This window comes from Barbus barbus (genome assembly GCF_936440315.1).
Source record: "Barbus barbus genome assembly, chromosome: 49".
In the NCBI taxonomy this organism is placed as follows: Eukaryota; Metazoa; Chordata; class Actinopteri; order Cypriniformes; family Cyprinidae; genus Barbus; species Barbus barbus.
In genome coordinates, this window is record NC_136727.1 from 4,863,051 (window position 1) to 4,880,827 (window position 17,777).

General features: G+C 39.8%; 2 protein-coding genes across 2 annotated transcripts; both read right to left on the reverse strand.

Annotated features, from left to right (window-relative positions):
* Positions 1 to 1,650: 1,650 nt before the first annotated feature.
* Positions 1,651 to 5,552, reverse strand: LOC306867213 (protein shisa-5-like). Its single transcript, XM_079412802.1, has 5 exons — positions 5,467 to 5,552; positions 4,478 to 4,598; positions 2,546 to 2,706; positions 2,309 to 2,470; positions 1,651 to 2,227 (listed from the first exon to the last, which is right to left on the reverse strand). The coding sequence occupies exons 1-5, from the start codon at positions 5,528 to 5,530 to the stop codon at positions 2,067 to 2,069; spliced, it is 669 nt and encodes a 222-aa protein (XP_079268928.1). The 5' UTR covers positions 5,531 to 5,552; the 3' UTR covers positions 1,651 to 2,066.
* An 88-nt stretch (positions 5,553 to 5,640) lies between these two features.
* LOC306867212 (ubiquitin carboxyl-terminal hydrolase BAP1-like) lies at positions 5,641 to 17,278 on the reverse strand. Its single transcript, XM_079412801.1, has 17 exons — positions 17,063 to 17,278; positions 16,782 to 16,811; positions 16,640 to 16,694; positions 16,040 to 16,172; positions 15,832 to 15,951; positions 11,013 to 11,074; positions 10,756 to 10,898; positions 10,600 to 10,678; positions 10,270 to 10,408; positions 9,578 to 9,722; positions 9,122 to 9,315; positions 8,911 to 9,041; positions 7,634 to 8,130; positions 7,312 to 7,541; positions 7,120 to 7,212; positions 6,956 to 7,028; positions 5,641 to 6,576 (listed from the first exon to the last, which is right to left on the reverse strand). The coding sequence occupies exons 1-17, from the start codon at positions 17,097 to 17,099 to the stop codon at positions 6,443 to 6,445; spliced, it is 2,295 nt and encodes a 764-aa protein (XP_079268927.1). The 5' UTR covers positions 17,100 to 17,278; the 3' UTR covers positions 5,641 to 6,442.
* Between the last annotated feature and the right edge of the window lie 499 nt (positions 17,279 to 17,777).

A 17,777-nucleotide genomic window follows, 5' to 3' on the forward strand; every position in this document is an offset into this window, starting at 1 on the left:
CATTCCCTGCTTTTAATATCTGAAGAATTAATGCAACAGGACACAGCTGATCACTTAGAAAGACCTGTGAGGCAACTGCTCCAATACTTATGCTCACATCAGATAGAGGGATGAAACTCTAAAAGTGCTGAACTTCTTAGCTGGTAAAACATCTATGTCTTGAATCACCCAATAATAAAATGTGACATTCTGTAGTTGTGTCTCACTCATCTTTTAATCATATTTGTAAATGTCTTGACTCCACAGCCAACAGAGCAATTTAGTCTTTACTGTTCCAATACTTTTGGAGGGCACTGTATACAGTGTCTCACAGAAGTGAGTACACCCCTCACATTTTTGTAAATAGTTTATTTTTTTATTTTACAACATTGAAGAAATGACACTTTGCTCCAATGTAAAGTAGTGAGTGTACAGCTTGTATAACAGTGTAAATTTGCTGTCCCCTCAAAATAACTCAACACACAGCCATTAATGTCTAAACCGCTGACCACAAAAGTGAGTACACCCCTAAGTGAAAATGTCCAGATTGGGGTCAAAGTGTCAATATTTTGTGTGCTGCCAGAATTCCAACTAGAGTTACAGCTAGTGAGATTTGCTATCGGTTCTTATAAAGAATATACAATTTATATTTAGCCTATATTTAACAGTATACTAAAAGTCTTGATCTTTATGTTTATGAAACGGTTGACTCGGATTTATGCATAAATCATTCAGAACAAATTTGATAACTAGTTCAACTGATTAATTGAAAAGATTTGGCTCAAAGGAAAGATTCATTTAGCAATTGAACATAGCTGTTTGGAGTAGATGTTAAAGCTTGGAAATAATACATATAATCATACTTCATGTCTTTATAATTTGTAAGTATTTGCATGTGTAAATGATAAATCCAATAAATCAGAATATTGATGTTACTGATTCAGGAAAGGGTTTATTGGCCAAAACTGCAATGTGAAAGTTTTCTCAAATTAGAATAGAGATGTACATGACTCAAGGAAGGGTTAACCGACCAAAACTGAACTGAAAGTTTTCTCAAATCAGAATAGATGTACATGACTCAAGGAAGGGTTAACCGACCAAAACTGAACTGAAAGTTTTCTCAAATCAGAATAGAGATGTACATGACTCAAGGAAGGGTTAACCGACCAAAACTGAACCGTGAAAGTTTTCTCAAATCAGAATAGAGATGTACATGACTCAAGGAAGGGTTAACCGACCAAAACTGAACCGTGAAAGTTTTCTCAAATTAGAATAGAGGTGTACATGTCTCAAGGAAGGGTTAACCGACCAAAATTGCACTGTGAAAATTTTTCTTAAGTCATAATTGTCAAGTTAAGGGCTTAGGAAAGGGTTAACTCACAAAAACTATACTGTAAAACCTTTTGCAAATCAGAATATTTAAGTTAAGGATACGAGGAAGGGTACAACAACCCATAACCTACTTTACTGTGAAATATTACACATCTCAATAGTCTATTAAGAGCCGTGTAGAAGATGATTTAGCTAATGACACCGCGAATATAACTTTAGGAAAGAGCCAAAGTCCCCTTCAGTAGCTCGTTGATTGTGCTTATGTCGTATTTCCTGATAAGTATTTAAGTGGCCATTCCCTTGCAAGAAACTCTCAACAAAACCAAAAACCACCAGTGTAACGTGTGAAGCATATTTATTTTAAATGCACAGTCCTATAAATACGCACATACACTTCTGTAAACTATACAAAACTTCAACTCTAAACTCTAATAGTCAACTTGACTCTTGCTTAGTTTGATTAAATAGACATATTCATAACTTAATTTACAATCACAAAATATCTGTACCGATCTAGAATCCAAAATAACTACAATGGATAGATCTTTGGTTTGAATAGAGAGAAAGAAACAAATTCAGGTGTTTAATACAAGTGTAAACAATGGCGAACAAGAGAGCATAAATACAGCAATATTAATGGACAACAACAGTACTAGTATTCTCAAATGCCTTTATATGATAGTTTCCACAGTAGCTTCACAATTCACAACAGCAGAGCAGAAATGTGTAACCCTCCACAATGCAGCGGTTTGGGTTTAGTTACTGGTATTGACGACTGAACTGGTGCAACCGGTGTAAGCAGGGTTGTACGCTGGTTGAGGTGAGGTGCAGTCTGTGGGCAGCGATGACTGTAGAGGGTACGTGGCCTGACCACCATCATACACAACCTGGATGGGGACAGGATTCCCTGGACCTACTGGAACCAAAGACAGCAATCATTTTGATGGTTCACCATCTTGGCTCAAATAGTCTTGGTCATCTTGTTTGCAGATCTTACCAGCCTCCTGGTATGAGGGTGGTGGTCCAGTTGGCATTGGTTGGCCTCCACAAGGTAGGTTATTTGGCAAAGCCTGGTACGAAAGGTACTGACCGCCCTGAATGACGGCTGAAGACTGCGGAAGGTATTGCCTCGTCACAACCGTAGTTGTCGTAGTCACAGCTGTGTGAAGAACCAAAGGTGGAGCAACGAAATGAAATGACATTCGGCCATGTTGATGTACAAACATTGACTTACGTCCAGGGTTTCTGAACCTCTTATAGAGATAGCAGCATGGACAGACCCAGCAGATGAGGAACAAAATGATGATGATGACAGCCACTAGTATGGAGGCACCGATGACAATAGGAACAACGTCGCTTTGAGGAGAATATTCAGGTGAAAACTTGAGGCCTTTGCTTTTGAACAGATAATGGAGAAGAAATGCAATAAAAGGTTACAAATGGAGATAATAGCCTATCTGTTTCAGACATCCACTTGTGTGGAAACAGAGCCTAAGATTCAGTTGTGATTGTATTTGACACGTTCACTCGACAAATCTTTTGTTGTCTTGGGACCGAAGAGGGAAATGATGGCAGGAAGGTATTTCCTCTAGGGTTCCTGTTTTCTTAATCTCACAAAATAATGGCAGCTCTGTCCAAAACTTGGTTTCGATGGCCCTCTATTATATTTCAATCTACTTGCTTATACCAAAAATGTACCTTTTTTGTTTTTTGTTTTTACAAATATTTTCATATAACAGGTTTTGCTATGGAAGTTCTCATTTGGGTCAATATCACCATAGAGTGCCTTTCACAATACTCAAATTTTGGTTTTAATTTCCCATTCGCTTTATGTCATATCCTAAATAGTAGACACTTAAGTACTATAGACACATATTAGCTTAGCTCCCACACATTATTTTAGATAATTATGGGCCATTATTTGAAGCATAAACCATATGTCCACTCTGTCATGGACATATATTACTGTTAAATACATTTTCATTGTAAAATTAGGATGCAAATGATATTTTCTTAAAGGTATGATGTCCCTTTCCTAAACAGGGTTATTTGTTTGCTTTCAAATCATAAATTCATAAAAGATTTTATGTAAACCATGTGTTTTTAAAGAAACTCACACCTGTATTTTTTCTTATTTGGAGAAAACTGTTATATTTGGATGCAGTTTTTTTGTTTGCATTTGCATGTTATTGCCCCCACACCTAGCTATTGAACACACTGGATTATATAAAGATGATTGAATTATTATTTAAAATATCAAGATGACAGGTGGACATTTTGAGCTTTAATTGGCATATTAGCTTACAACAAACTGTGACTAGCTAAATATTTAGTGTGGTTGTAGAAGACAATTTGGTATATTTAAACTTACATATTTTGAAAATACTGTATTCTAATCCCTTCTGGCATATTTTATGCCGACAGGGTGGACATGTTAAGCTTGGCAAACTCATACGAAGAGAATTTGTCAATTGAAAAGTCACCAATTTATTCACCCAAGCGACTGAAGAGCTAAATAATCTGTTGTTCTGATGTCACTATAGGGGATGGCCTTTTCTTAAATGGGCGGATTTCCCAAAACAACAGGGTGGACAACCATTCAAAGGACATGGTACCTTTAGTACCAAATGATCAATACACTCAAATTGAGTTTAACAAAAAAATGAACAAAATATTAATAGAGAACAACATTTTTTTTTTAATTTTATGATTTGACTCTATTCTACTTTCATTTAAATTTAATGAGCAGTGCATGGGACAAAACAAAATAACACGCATCCTCTAACACAAAACAAAACATTTCTAGAAAATGCATCTAAAGAGCCAAGTAATGCTTTTGTTATGAATATAAAAACTTAGCCTAATATAACACACCATTTCATAGTCATTTATGTTAAGTTATCATGGCAAATTAGTTATGTATAGGACTCCAAAAGGCTACAGTGATACTGACCCATATATTTTTAAAACGTTTCAAATTGATTTAGTTTTAGCATTTAGTATGAACAAACTAAATTAACTAGTAAACTAAAGATTGGATATGCATGATTCTAACAATCTGGTTAGAAAATAATATAAATTATCAGAATAAATACCCAGTGGTAACAGCTGGTGAGGGAGAAATTAGCTCTGATTTATATTAAGAAATAAAAAAATAATTCCTTACAAAAGACAGTCTTCAATAGTCAATATTTTTTGTGGATCAGAGCAGCAGTAGTTCTCATCACAGGTCCCACAGCAGAACTCGTAACTCCAAAAATCACAGTCAGAGTGGCAACTCTCAACACCTAAACAAATAAAACAGAGGAATGGGAGCAGTTTTAAAACCTGTATTGTGAATCACGTGTTTGGAAGTTTGGAGTAAAGCATCAGTGTTCATGTTTAATATTTAAGAGAAACTCCAGAAACTGAGAATAATAGTGTTGAGCAATTCAAACTTTTCTGTTTAGTCAGTCACTAAAGGTTGTGACTCATATTTTATTTTCAGCATTTTACTTACGAGAAAAACAGAAGTCTGACACGCAGAATATTAACATTTTAATGGCAAACATCAAATGTGTGAACAAAAAAAACCCGACTCATTTTCATTTCCATGAATCGGTTCTTTCAAAGAATATCATTTGCGTTTACATTAAACACTAAAATGCAATATTCATGCATGAGTCTTACTGTCGTGTCCAAATGAGACGGTGATGGACCAATTATCATATAGCATAAATATCAATTATCATTATAAATCACTTAAAAAAAATTGAATGAAGCGAGCACTTCCTTACTTGTTTGGAGTATTACTGATCATATTAGTTTAATCACCATAAACAATTTAATCATTTTAACTTCTGCATAACAATATGGAAACATTAACACTAACATAATATGAACAAGTGCACACTTAATTACCTCCACGTGCTTTCGCTGGCGTGCCAAAAACAGAGTTTAGAAAAATATGATAAATTATTTAAAATTTGGAAACCCGCAACGTTAAAACAAACAGAAGTGAATCTCGGAATAATTTGCTAAATATCAAAAAAAAAAAAAAAAAAACGAGCACAACCTCCCATATGCTTCCAAACATGACATCCGTCCTGTATTTGTAGTTCAAAAACATCGATTTTCTCGAAAAGCAAGTTTAAAAAGGCTACCTTAGACACTCACCGACTACAGTCGTGTATAATAATAATGCTGCGGACAGGAGGAGAACTGAGAAGTTGGAAGCCATAGCGATGCTCCTCACCTTCAATGAGGAGGAGGCGTGTGTTTCCCGCGGCTTATAATAGACCTGTGGGGGACTAATCCTTTCCAAGACAAAACCAAACCAAGACCACCAATTCGAAACATTTGTTTTAATGTCTGCATCAGACAGTCCTGTGTAGACATCAGATAATACACAAATACATATGTACAAACAGAACATGTCTGAGACAAAACCCACTGGCCTATTCCTTAGCAATAAAAACAATCATCAACAAAATTGTAAACTTCAACCAAAAACATTTTCTTATTTAACTCTTGCTGGGATGATTTGTATAAAATGAACCAATACACATTCACAAACCAACTCAAGTTTACAGTCTTAAAATATCTTGGTTCTTTTTGTATATTAACAAAACAGCTGTGAACTTAAAAAAAAGCGTATCTCTAGAATCCCATCCAGATTGGTGATTGATCCATTTGTTAACAACAGACATACCCTGCACTGTTTGAGTGAATCTGGAGCGCCATTATCTTTGGTAGCACCTTGACTAGATATTTGGGATTTCTGGAGATTAATATTCCTTGGAATCTTTGTTATTTAGAGCCTGAATAAGTCCAGTCCGATACTCAGTCATTTTCCCAATATGGTGCTCCAATGATTGTTGGTTTTATGATTAGCTTGATACAGTACAAAAACGGTTCAGTATCTCTAAACATCTGAGCATCACCAATTTGCTTTGGAATTGGTGATGTACTTGTACACGGGCAGTTTATAATGTGAAACAAAGCTTGATTTAAAAAAACAACAACAATATTTTAATATCTAACACTGTCAATGAGGTGTTTGGTGTCGTTGTTCATCTTTAGAAATGTCTCTGGACAATGTTTCAGAAAGATTGAGTTGTCGAGTTGCTGCCATTCGGTTCTTTTTTAGCATTTATTGGCGCTTGGCTTTGTATGGTCGTGAACGCTTCCGCCGGTCGGGTTTGCGTTGCTTGTGGAGCCGGCCAATGCTTACACCCTGTCTGCGACGAACGGAGATGTTCTGCTCCACCAGACTCGCTAACATACCTACAAAACACAAAAGGATGTTTGATTAAAGCAGCCATGTTCCTGAAGCCCTCCCAACTCTGGACATTTTGAATATCTCCTTTGTCTGACGCATCCATTCCAGGTCTTGGAGTGTCTATTAATGAGCTGATGACCTGAATCAAGCGAGTTTGATAAAGAAAATCACATGCAATGTTGGAACATGGTTGAGAACCACTTGATTAAAGGAATAGCTCCCTAGAAAACTATTTTCATGTTGTTGCAAGCCCATAAGACTTTCTTTTTGTGGAACACAAAAGGAGACGTTTAGTAGAAAGTTCACGCTGCCACTTTTGAGACATATGAAGATTCTCGAAAATATCTCATTTTGCCTTCCATGGAAGAAACAACATTTTTTTACCTTCTTGTGCCAGCATTGATATGAAGGTACAGATGAATTCATCATAGTTATGAGTCCTCCTTTGGTCATCGATCTGAAAAAGGACAAAAAGCATCACTACAGGTTCTCTGGAAATCATTACATTCTGAGATTACATTCTTGTTCACCTAAAGTCAAACACTTACCTTATACTTTTTCCTTTTCTCCACTTCTTCTTTTAAACACACTTCATAGTTGGCAATGTCAGCTTCCACGTACTTCAACAAGGCCAGTAACTCCTGTGCAACAGAAACCCTCAAGTTCATGGAAAGCTACATCACTAACTCATAGCAAACATCACTACATCGCAGAAAGAAAACAAATCTCTGGTGTCTTACTTTAGGGGTGTATTTTTCTCTAGGAGGTTTGGTGCTGGTTTCAGTGGTGGTGGATGGCTGGTTCTCCTTGTCCGGTTTGACATCCACTGACTCTTTCACATCCTCCTGTTTCATCTCCACTGATGGTCCTTCCTTCACTTCCTCCTGTCCTCCTGGACCGGTCGTCTCTTCTTTCTCTTTCTTCTCCACACCACCCGCTTTCTTTAACCCTTCCAACCCTTCCCTTGTTTCTGTCAAATGAGATCAAAGTTTATCCAAAAAGGTCTTCTATGAAAGAAATTTAATTTGTTAAAATCTCATTGTTTTGACCGTGAACAAGTACCTGTAGCTGGCAAGGCGAACATGACGCCATCCTCTTGCAGTCGCAGCATCGTGGAGCTCACTAGCACCCCCAAGTCCCGGACGGCTCGATTGTGTCGGGCGTCTAACCTGAGCAGTCCCTCTTCTTCTCCAAACAGCACACGACTCAAGTGGGGCACCACAGGGCTGGAGGGGCGCGTAGCTGCTTGTGATCTCGCAGGCGAGCGGAGTGGTGAGTTGAACGCGCTGCCGATTTCCGAGGCCGTATCCGTGCTTTCGTTACTGGGCGTGGGCGATGGCTGACAGGCCGAGGTGATGCTGATCCCACCCGTGCGACCCTCGGTGCGTACATTCAGAGGTGTGGAACCTGTTGTAGCCATGGAGTCCTTCCTTTGGACTTCCTTCTTGAGTTTCTCAGCTAAAACGCTGAGTGCTAGCTGACCCTCCATTGCCACAACCGCACCCACTCCACTGCGGCCCATGGTACGTGCACGTAGACCAACCTTTCTTCGGACCCTACTGATCACACAGACAACCAACAAAGGTCCAATAAAGGTATTCTATGTAACTATATGAATGCAAATATGTACTGCGTTCCAAGGGCCGCTATTGCAGGCTTTAGCACAATTTGTTTTCTTCTACTTCTTAAGCTGCCTTTCCGCTATCTCTGACAAACGACAGACCGCAAGTCATTCATTTCCAATGGAGAGTAGTGCGGGAGCTGCGTGGAGTTCCAATCATATGCGGAAATTTCGGATCCGATTTGAGCTTCGGATGCATTAAAATATTTGAACTTCTGCGGCTAGACCGTATGCGACTGCCCGACCGGATGTAATGTATTCTATTAAAAACTATGAGCGTAAGTTAGAATGACCAATATTTTGTTCACATCAACACTTTTAATTTCAGTAAAATGGTGCTTTAGAATAATTATGGCAGAAATAATTATTTTATAATTATTAATCATTATTTACGTTGATTAGCCTCATAAAACCTACTATGTTTTTATTTTGGGGGTCATTTGTTTTGTGACGATACGTTCATACATTAATTATATTCATTAAAATCATTCATTTTACCATGGTGAATATGTTGCGTGCAGTGGAAAGGTGGTGGAAAGGCCAAGCAAGTTAGGTAAAGGTTGTTAAGTTGTCACTATGTTTATAGTTTGCTACACCTTTATTTTAACGATACAGACATTTGAAGGAACTCTATTGCCCTCTTGAGTACTGGAGGTTTGTTACCACTGCAAGAACAAATCAAATATGTTCAAATTTGAACACTTTCATAGTTTTATACCTGCTTGTGGCACCTGCAGTGCTGCACTCCTCCTCTTCTTCATCATAGTCATCCTCATCATCAGAATAAGGGGGCTGAGGGGGGCCAGGTAGGCGTGAGCGACCCACACCCGCAGCAAGATCCTCCTCTTCCTGTCAATCATCAAGCATACTGAATGAAAGCACATATCATGCTAACAATTCCAGATATCCTGAAACGTATTTGATCTTACTTGCATGGGGGATTTGGCGTAGTTGTGGTTGTCCAGGAAGGCCGGCAGACGCTGGACGATGGGATTGGGGTTGGGGCTGGGAACAGGTAGAGGGGTTGGTGGCGGAGCGCCCCCTGTTGGCAAGGTGGCAGGTTTAGCCATGGGTCTGACTTTTCCAGCGGGACTTGGGAGAGCAGCGGCACCTTCCTGAGTTTCTAAAGTGTAATGTTTTAGGGACATGTTTTAGGTTTTTTTTTTTTTTTTTACTCCCGACATGAATGAATAATGCTTAAACTATATTTATACATAACTATAAAAACCTATTCACACAGACTGTTGTATGTTTTGAGCCAAAAATGTTCCCATTGACTTATTTCTCCACACATGTCATTCTTGGCAATAACGGGTATTAATCAAAAGGTTCTCATTTAAAATAAATTTAAAACATTCAAATCAAGTTAAATTCAAATAGGGTACCTGTGGGTGTGGCCTGCTCTGTACACAAAGGTATTGGTGTATCTTGCCCCTCCTCCTTTTTCACAGCAGGAGGCGTGTCTTCTGAGGAGGAGGAGTCTAGTTGCTTTCGATCCTGGCCTGAATCTTGTTGGGTCATCCGAATTACCTGTAGCATGTACATAGGTGTACTGAGACATTCATAACCGACCTAGATTTAACCACTTATGGCGCTTTTCCACTGTGTGGTACGACTCGGCTCACTTTGCTTTTCCACTACAGTTTAATAACGCTTCAAAGTGGGTGGGATTATAGACTAATCATTATAGTTGTGCCACCACCCCGTCTACTGACCACGATACAGCCGTTTCTTTTTTCAAGTTGCATACGCCAGTCGTTTAAAGCAAGTCGTTTAAAAAAAGTCGCTACGCTGGCTGTTGATGACTATTTAAATCTAGTGGGTTTGGTGTCTCGTGTCACAAATCCAATGAATCTTCAGTGTATACACATCACATTGTAGTATCATACGGCTCGCTTGGAACCTCAACCGAGGTGGTACTAAAAAAAAAGGAGCAGGTACTAGGTACTGTACACAGTGGAAAACCCCCAAAAGTGAGCCATACCATGGAAAAGCGCAAATAGAGAAATCCTTCACAGAATGTTTGATACTCCAAAATTTGGATTATATTCACACACACAAAAAAGTTTGTACTCACTTTTTTCTCTCTAACCTGCTGGAGCCCTTCCAGAATGATCTGCCGGTTCCGTTTCAGGATCTCCAGCTTGGACTCGTATTTTATCCTGCGATCTGGAACCACCGCCATAAGATTGAACCGGATGTCATGGTAGGGCTCTCTGAGGAACGAGAAGACAAATCAGATACATTAGAAAGAAAACAATCATTTTCTTATTATTTAAATTTGAATTCATATACATATATATATATATATATGTATGTGTGTGTGTGTGTGTGTAAATATACATATATTGCAATATGTTCTATGTATCATTTTCCTCAAATGAGTATTGCTCAGTTAGGCTCTTACCCAGCAGTGGCCAGTCCTATTCGCTCCATTATGACCCGTCTGGCTTTATCCGTCCACTCTTCATCCTCACCCCACGGCCCTGAGGAAGACATGTAATCTACTCTACTAATCTCCTCAAACTCACAAAAAACAGTTTTATTGACATTACGTTCTCACCGTGGTCGATGGGATATGCCTTCAGACCGTCCAGCTCAAACAGCCGGTCTTTGATTGGCACGTAACTGACGAAGTGAAATGCCTCCATCGTCCGCACGGCGCTGATGCCGTTCTGTTTCTCCGGCAGGTGCCGCGGCTCCGGTCTACATGGAAACAAGACAAAAACAATAACTACAAAACAGCAGATTTTGATCTGTTTGGTAAAATCTACTTATTCTATGTTAATGGGGAAGAGTAATATTAATGCTTGACTCTACCTGGCATGGCTGTTGTGGGCTTTTGCCAGCTCAGGAGCGTTTCCAATGGCGTAACCTTTACTCTGAGAAGTCAAACAATAAAGACTTGTTTTAAAACAGGCACAGAGAAAATGTGTGCTAATGCTACTTTGTTGACATTCAGACATTTTTAAGCATCCCAAATAGTTAAAGGGATAGTTCACCCAAAAATGAAAATTCTGTCATTAATTACTCACCCTCATGTCGTTCCAAACCCGTAAGACCTTTGTTCATCTTCGGAACACAAATTCCGATATTTTTGATTAAATCCGAGAGCTCTCAGACCCCCCATAGACAGCAACACAACTGTTAGGGTCAACGTAATCAATGTTTACGTTCAGTAGAAAGTGCGCGCATGCTGAATGTAAACAACGCTGATTACGTTCTGGGGTACTCTCCAAAATGGCAGAAGACGGTAACCTGAAAAGAGTTGTTGAATAAATTATGTTATTATTGTTTTCTTTGCGCACAAAAAGTATTCTTGTCTCTGGAAGTACATCCTCTGCTGTGCTTTTTTAATTAGAGAGCTGATGTTGAGCTTCCACTTGAGGTCTTGGGTGATGATGGTGCCCAGGAAGCGGACAGAGTCCACAGTTTCCACTGGGGAATTACACAAGATAATGGGGGCAGGTGGTGCTGGGTTCTTCCTAAAGTCAATCACCATCTCCACAGTTTTTACAGCGTTGAGCTCCAGGTTATGTTGATTGCACCAGGTCACCATATGGTCAATCTCCCACCTATAGGCAGACTCATCCCCATCAGGGATGAGCCCAATGAGGGTGGTGTCATCCGCAAATTTCAGTAGTTTGACAGACTCGTGACAGTGCAGTTGTTGGTGTATAGAGAGAAGAGGAGAGGAGAAAGAACACAGCCTTGAGGGGAGCCAGTACTGTTGGTTCGGGGGTCAGAAACATGCTTTCCCATTCTCACATGCTGCTTCCTGTCAGACAGGAAGTCTATGATCCACCTACAGGTGGAATCAGGCACATTCAGCTGGGAGAGCTTGTCCTGTAGCAGAGCCGGTGTGATTGTATTGAACGCAGAGCTGAAGTCCACAAACAGGATCCTGGCATAGGTTCCTGAGGAGTCCAGGTGCTGGAGGATAAAGTGGAGAGCCATGTTAGCTGCGTCATCTACAGACCTGTTGGCTCTGTAGGCAAACTGCAGGAGGTCCAGGAGAGGGTCTGTGATGGATTTGAGGTGGGACAATACAAGGCGCTCAAAGGACTTCCTTACTACAGATGTCAGGGCGACAGGTCTGTAGTCATTTAGACCTGTAATCCTGGGTTTTTTGGGGACGGGGATGATGATGGAGGTCTTGAAGCAGGCTGGCACATGGCATATCTCCAAAGAGGTCTTAAAGATATCTGTAAACACTGGAGACAGCTGGTCACCACAGTACTTCGAGGTGGATGAAGAAACAGAGTCAGGTCCGGCTGCTTTCCGAGGATTCTGTCTCTTGAAGACACCACTGCTGTGGTGAAGCTGATGAGCTGATGTTCAAGCTCAAGCTGAGGGCTGGTGTCACAGGGGATAGTATCAGGACTGTCCCATTGTCTTTCAAAGCGACAGTAAAACTCATTCAGGTTATTGGCCAGTCGTTAGCAGAGTGGGGGGGGCTTTAGGTTTACAGTTTGTGATCTGTCTGAATCCTTTCCAGACAGAAGTAGAGTCATTAGCTGAAAATTGCTGTTGTAGTTTCTCAGAGTACCGTTGTTTAGCTTCTCTCACCGCCTTGCTAAACTTGTACTTAAGACTCTTTAAACCTGATTTTATCCCCACATTTAAATTCAGCATCCTTCTCTAGCCTTAGCTGTCTGGATGTGAACCAGTGTTTGTCATTGTTATAACTCACCCTGGTGTGTGATGGAACACAGCTATCTTCACAGAAGCTTATGTACGATGTCACAGCCTCTGTATACTCATCCAGGTTATTGGTATCAGTCCTGAATACATCCCAATCAGTACAGTCCAAGCATGCCTGGAGATTTCCCACAGCTTTTCTTGTCCACTGCTTTGATGTCCTCACAACAGGTTTGGAAAGCTTTAATTTCTGCCTGTATGCAGGAATCAGATGGACAATTACATGGTCAGAGTGGCCCAGTGAAGCTTGTGGGATGGTGTGATAGTATACTGTAGTATAGCAGTGATCCAGAGTGTTCTTCTCTCTGGTGGGACATTTAATAGATTGTCTGTATTTGGGGAGTTCACTTGTGAGATTTCCTTTGCTAAAGTCACAGAGGACAATAACAAGAGTCCGGGTATGTGCGCTCCACACACAATATCTGTTCAGCAAGCGTACGCTGTGCGTCCTGCACATTTGCTTGCGGTGGAATGTACACACCGACCAGTATGAATGAAGCAAACTCTCATGGGGAGTAAAAGGGCTTGCAGTTAATGAAAGGTGACTCAAGATCAGGAGAACAGTACTGCTGAATCACTGTCACATCATTGCACCATCCACTGGTAAGGACAATTCACACCGCACAGACAAACGCCAACAAACAAGTTGGCTGTTGGATTTAGAATGTTATGAAAAATAATTGTCATGTTCACACTGCACGAACAGACACCGACCAACTCTATATCTATAAGCATGTTCAGTCGGTGAAAACAAACTCCAACAGACTAGTTTGTTGGAGTTTATTGTCTGTGCGGTGTGAATTGGCCTTTAGTATAAAAACAGATTCCTCCACCTTTCATCTTTCCTGAAAGTTCCGCCCAGCGATCAGCTCTGAAGATTCGGAATCCTGCCAGCTGCAGCGCAGAGTCCGGTATCAGCCCACACAGCCACGTTTCAGTGAAGCACAAGACTGAGGACGAAGAAAAGTCTCTGTTTTTTCCTACCAGTAGCTGAAGTTCGTCCATTTTGTTGCACAGTGAACGCACATTGGAAAGAAATATTCCTGGTAGCAGTGTACGATGTCCGTGGAGGCGCACGCTTCCCCCTCCTCCAGCGTTTCACTGCATGCGCAAAGGTGAGCACGCCTTTGAGAATGAGAATGAATGAATGAGAATGAGCTTTATTGGCCAAGTATGTTTACACATACAAGGAATTTGTTGTAGTGACAGAAGCTCCACAGTGCAACAGAAGGACAGTAACAGGACAGGACACAGGTAATGAAACAAAATAACAGGAAATAGCCAATGACCAATGTACAAGCAGCAAAAAAAAAAAAAAAAAAAAAAAAGAAATACACAATATATAATATAGGCGACTATGTATGTACAGGTCAAGTATGTGCAAATTAGAAATGAGAAAATAAATAAGTGAGTGTGGTGAATGGATAATGTATTAGTTGTGTGTTTTACGTTTATTTATTGAGTGTTCATGAGATGTATTGACTGAGGGAAGAAACTGTTCCTGTGTCTGGTCGTTCTGGTGCTCAGAGCTCTGTAGCGTCGACCAGATGGTAAAAGTTCAAAGAGGTTGTGTGCTGGATGTGAGGGGTCCAGAGTGATTTTACCAGCCCTTTTGCTCACTCTGGATAAGTACAGTTCTTGGAGAGTGGGAAGGGTTGTACCAATGATTCGCTCAGCAGTCCGGACTACCCTCCGTAGTCTTCTGAGGTCAGATTTGGTAGCTGAGCTGAACCAGACAGTTATTGAGGTGCAGAGGATGGATTCAATGATGGCAGAGTAGAACTGTTTCAGTAAGTCCTGTGGCAGGTTGAACTTCCTCAGCTGGCGAAGAAAGTACAACCTCTGCTGGGCCTTCCTGACAATGGAGTCAATGTGAATATCCCACTTCAGGTCCTGAGAGATGGTGGTGCCCAGGAATCTGAATGACTCCACTGCAGTCACGGTGCTGTTCATGATGGTGAGAGGGGGGAGAGCAGGGGGGTTTCTCCTGAAGTCCACGATCATCTCCACAGTTTTGAGTGTGTTAAGCTCCAGGTTGTTGAGACTGCACCAGACAGCCAGCTCCTTAACCTCCTGTCTGTAAGCAGACTCGTCACCGTCCTGGATGAGGCCGATCAGTGTGGTGTCGTCTGCGAACTTCAGGAGCTTGACAGAGGGGTCTTTAGATGTGCAGTCGTTGGTGTAGAGGGAGAAGAGCAGTGGGGAGAGTACGCAGCCCTGAGGAGCTCCAGTGCTGATGGTTCGAGTGCTGGATGTGAACTCTACCAAAATGTTCAAAACATTCACGGGTGTGTCGATGAAAATGGGACATAAATCCTTAGGGACTGTAGCTCTAATGTTCATGAGCTCTTCTCTGGTATACGAGCTCAATGTATCATCACAAAAGACCGTTTTAACAAACAAAACAAAGCACACCAACACACTGAGGCAGCCATCTGAGGCGCCATGAACACAATCAAAAATACCTTAATTTGTGTTCCAAAGATGAACAAAGGTCTTGTGGGTTTGGAACAACATGAGGGTGAGTAATTAATGACTAACCTGGTGAACTAACCCTTTAACGACAGCCATTGATTTCCATAGTATTTTTTCCAGACTATAGAAGTCAATGGCTACCATCAACAATTTGGTTACCAATTGTGTTCAACAGCAGAAAGTATGTTATACAGGTTTGGAACAACTTGAGAGATTTTAATTTTTGGGTGAACTATCCCTTAGTCAGGGGTGCTGGCGATCGACTGTCCCGCAAAGTTTAGCTCCAACTTAAACAAACACACCTGCGTTTAATTTTCACGCGATCCTGAAGACCTTAATTAGTTGCTTCAGGTGTGTTTGATTAGAGTTGGAGCTGAACTTTGCCGGACAGTCGATCGCCAGGAACAGGGTTGGGCACCCCTGTTTTAAGTGTCCAAAAAAGATCTTTATGTGTGTAACTGACCTCAGGACTGAAGCCCTTGGTGAAAGCCTTCATACGGCTCAGAGTCATTCCCAGCTCCACGCCGCTGCAGTTCAGAAGCACACTCAGAAGAGCGTGAGTGGCACAGGAGTTTGGTATCAACTGCACACAACATTCGACAAACAGACTATAGAAAAGGAGGACAATAACGGCAGATTTATGTTGCAATGCAAATATTGTCGGGACTAACTTGGTGAGCAAAAAACATGTCGTTAACAATCTCGTCATCGATAACTGAGGTTTCATCCACCAGCGTGGAGACTTTACGCCGAGATCTTCGCTCCTTGATCCACTTGAAGAGGAAGATGAAGCCATAGACGGGACTGAGAAGACGAAAAAGACAGGACAGCTTCAGAATAATCAAATAAATAATAAAATGTTAGATCAAAATCGATATTAATATTTCATTTATTTGACAAAATTAGTATTTTATTTATTATTATATAAATACAAAGGCTTAAAATGGTAAGTTGTTAAAGAGGTAAATTGTATGATGAAATAACCAATAAAATACTATACATTTATACATAGATATAAAGAAAAATGTAAGGTTAACAAAAATCCAAAATAACATATTTAAATGATTAATATCATTAGGAAACCAATATCACTTTAATAATATTATACAGGCTTGAAAATTACTAATTCAATTGTGATTAAACTGGAATACACATTGATATTAATATGTCTGTAAAACATTTAAATGATTACTATTGTAAACAAATTAGTATTAGTTTATAAATATTAACATAAATAATTAGAAAAAGGTAAAAATGTGTGATTAATCCACCTTTGACATTTGCTCTGAAGATCATAGATCTCCTCCACCTGAACGCCCTTCACACCTAAATCCAAACATAAGCATTATATATCATGCTTTCCATATTTAACAGATTGATAAAAGCATGTCTGTGCCAACCAGATCAACTCACCAAAGTCCTCCAACAAGAGAGTGAACAACCCTGAAAAACAACGAGACATCACAAAACAGACAGAATTATGAGTAAAAGTTTTATATGATGAAGTATTAACGTTATATTATGAGATCAACCAGAAATGAATATGAGTGCTCCGACTTTTTAGTCAAATTAATACACACAATACTACATTGGGAGATGACATGTTAACCTACAGCATATGTTATGAATAATAAAATAATTGATTATTAAATAATGTTGTTATTATATGCATAAATGTTTACTTAGAGACTCACCCGGGTCACTTTCTAACTCCAGCCAACCTTTGTTCATTTTTGCAGAAATCAGAGTCGTCAAATCTCTCCGCTAAACTATAGACCAGTCCATAATATTATAAAGAACTACATCAGTCATTTCCTAATACATATTTGATCAATCTTTGGAAGATCTGGACGGCTAGTGAACACAATAAAGAGCAGCGCCGTCGACTGTAGTTGACGTCATTACGGTGCGCCGTGCGTCATGACGCAAAACAGTGAGGAAGCTCTGGATGGCGCTGCGCGCGCTGCTGTGAAGTTCAAGGCAGGTGAGTCGGGTTTCGTAACAGTTTATTTATTCGCTTATTGCATTTTTGATGCACTTGTATGTGGTTGTCCTATATCTCTATCTAAACCGTTTATGTGGGACACTATGCATGCCTAAACATCACTATACACAATGTTTTATGTAATAAAAAGTGATTTACGTGATTTGTAGTTACTGATTTTTTTAGTGCATAAGTAAAATTCTGTTTTTAATACATTTAATATAATATATATACAGTTTAGTGTAATAATTTATTATTATTATTATTATTATTATTATTAATTATTATAAAGGCGTGGTCCTAAACTACATTTAAAAAGTTTTCTTAGACAGTAAAAAAAATTCTTTTTTTTTTAAAGCACTGCTGTTTTTTTTAACATGCTTCCTAATTATATAATAAGTTACATAACATGAATAAAATGTATT

Bases quoted from the DNA above. Each gene is read 5' to 3' on its own strand.
- LOC306867213 (XM_079412802.1), bottom strand. From the start codon at position 5,530: ATGGCTTCCAACTTCTCAGTTCTCCTCCTGTCCGCAGCATTATTATTA. The intron at 4,599-5,466 runs GTGAGTGTCTAA...TTATTTGTTTAG, and splicing joins ATTATACACGACTGTAGTCG to GTGTTGAGAGTTGCCACTCT. The intron at 2,228-2,308 runs GTAAGATCTGCA...CTTTGGTTCCAG, and splicing joins ACCCTCATACCAGGAGGCTG to TAGGTCCAGGGAATCCTGTC.
- LOC306867212 (XM_079412801.1), bottom strand. From the start codon at position 17,099: ATGAACAAAGGTTGGCTGGAGTTAGAAAGTGACCCGG. The intron at 11,075-15,831 runs GTCAGTTACACA...TTGACTTCTCAG, and splicing joins CCAAGGGCTTCAGTCCTGAG to AGTAAAGGTTACGCCATTGG. The intron at 8,131-8,910 runs GTATAAAACTAT...CTGTGTGATCAG, and splicing joins ACTGCAGGTGCCACAAGCAG to TAGGGTCCGAAGAAAGGTTG.